Source organism: Cucurbita maxima, unplaced genomic scaffold, assembly GCF_002738345.1.
Source record: "Cucurbita maxima cultivar Rimu unplaced genomic scaffold, Cmax_1.0 Cma_Scf00156, whole genome shotgun sequence".
NCBI lineage: Eukaryota > Viridiplantae > Streptophyta > Magnoliopsida > Cucurbitales > Cucurbitaceae > Cucurbita > Cucurbita maxima.
In genome coordinates this window covers 24,156-26,305 of record NW_019272172.1, presented here as the reverse complement: position 1 = coordinate 26,305, position 2,150 = coordinate 24,156, and the positions used below count along the sequence as shown (strand labels likewise).

General features: G+C 39.9%; 1 protein-coding gene across 1 annotated transcript; it reads right to left on the bottom strand.

Annotated features, from left to right (window-relative positions):
• Positions 1-855: 855 nt before the first annotated feature.
• On the bottom strand, positions 856-1,845 carry LOC111473748. The gene is made up of 3 exons (XM_023119153.1): positions 1,458-1,845; positions 1,104-1,328; positions 856-1,058 (listed from the first exon to the last, which is right to left on the bottom strand). The coding sequence occupies exons 1-3, from the start codon at positions 1,843-1,845 to the stop codon at positions 856-858; spliced, it is 816 nt and encodes a 271-aa protein (XP_022974921.1).
• Between the last annotated feature and the right edge of the window lie 305 nt (positions 1,846-2,150).

Genomic DNA, 2,150 nt, shown 5'->3' with positions numbered 1-2,150 from the left:
AGCCGTCGTTGATTATCGCAGATTTTGAGTAGTCCGTGCTCGATGGAAATGAAGCAGTCTGTCTCATCGAGTTGACCCAGGCTCATAAGGTTAGCCTTGAGCCTCGGGATGAAGTAGACGTCAGTCAGCTTGCGATGCTCGCCTCCCTTGCTGACAAATAGGATGGTTCCGCACCCTTCGATCTCGACGACGGAGCCGTCGCCAAATTTCACCGTCCCGCGAATCCCCGAGTCGAGCTCGGAGAATGCAGATCTAGCCCCGATGATATGTAGATCAAGCCGTAGCTGGTGCTCGTGTTGCTCACGTCCCTCTCGCCGATCTGAGTGAACACTCGCTTCTCCTCCCAACTGGAGCTCTTTCTCGTGTTCGACATCGTCGTCGATTACCTCCACCTCCGTGGATTTGTAATCAAAATTGGGGATGCATGCACTTGCTCGTCCTCCTCAAGCCATTCCTCCTCCGTTACCACTTGTTGACTCTTGCAATTCGGAGGAAAATGTCGACGAAAAAACTGGCCGAAGGTTTCTTCGAAAGAAAAATAGCAGAAGTAAAAGGAGAGAGGGAAAGAGATTTGCTCCATACTCGATGTTTTATTTCTCTTCAGTTGAATTCTTTAAATAAAAAATCTAATTACAAAAATAGAAAAACTAATTACAAAAAAAAGAAAAGTGGGTGAAGACTTCGCTCAAGTTTGCCAAAAATTGCAGCTAGAATTACGCTCTTCCATTGGCGTGAATTCATAAGTTTTGAGACGTCAAAACATCCTAACTGAATAAGGAACATAACTTTTATTTAACAACCTTTATCCCTGAGTATTTTCAGGCTATTCATATGAAGATGTCCATATCTGAGATGCTATAATGTTGAGTCATCTTTCGTGCTAGCAGTAAAAGCAAAATCCTCCATGTTAGAAACATCTGGTCGAAACATCTTATTTGAAGTACTGACATTTTGAACTTTATGGCCTGATTTCTTATGTGTAATGACAGATGTGTTGTCATCAAATAGAACTGAATGTCCTCTAGTCATCAATTGTTCAACACTCAATAAATTGTACCCTAAATCAAGTAAAAATTGAACATTATCTAATTGTTTTATCTTACCATGACGGGTTTCAACTTTCACTGTATCTTTTCCTTCAACTTGCATCTCTTTTGTATTTCCAAGTTGCACCTTAATTTTTTGTGTCTCATCAAGCTCTTTGAATAAGGATTTGGTGCCTGTCATATGGTTCGAGCATCCGCTATCAACAAACCATAAGTCAACTTTTTTCGGATTAGTATCCATGTATGCCACAAACAACTTTTCTTCTTCTTCTTCATTCTCTGCTGCAAAATTCATTCGTTGATTTTTATACCAACAATTAGATTTTGTTTGCCCATGACTTCTACAATGGTATTATTGTATGACATTCCTTTGTTCATTGAATTGTCTCTATTCATCACTTCTCCATCTACCCCTGTTATCACGACCACCATGGAAGCTGCAAAATCCTTCTCTTCCACGACTTCTACCTCTACCTGCTAAATAAATATTTTCTCTTTTGTTGTTTTCATTGTTGGTTGTCTCCTTCACTTGTAGTGCCTTTTCTTTGTTCCTTTCTAATGATCTATTGATTCTGGCCTCATGAGCTTGAAACGAGCCCATCAGTTCATCAACTGAGAGTATGGATAGATCCTTAGCTTCTTCTATGGTAGCCACCACATGGTCAAACTTTGGAATCAAGCTTCTCAACACCTTTGCAACAATTGTTTCGTTTGAGATTTTTTCTCCATAGGTACGCATCTGACTGACTATTGCCATTGTTCTTGACAAAAAATCAGCAATTGATTTGCCATTCGTCATGAGTAGAGTCTTATAATCACGTCTTAGAGATTGCAATTTCACTGTTATGACCTTTGAATCTCCTAGAAACTTCTTATGTAGAATTGACCATGCTTGCTTTGATGTGGTTGCTACTGCAATTCGTGAAAAGATAGTCTTGGCATCATTTTTCTTGGTTTCTCTTAGTCTCTCCTTTTCTTCTATTGTGGGTTCTAATAGATCAACAAACCCGTGCTACACCAAGTCCCATAGTTCCTGCGATCTAAGCAAGGTTTTCATCTTAATGCTCCACCACTCATATTTCTCACCATTAAAGATTGGTAAAC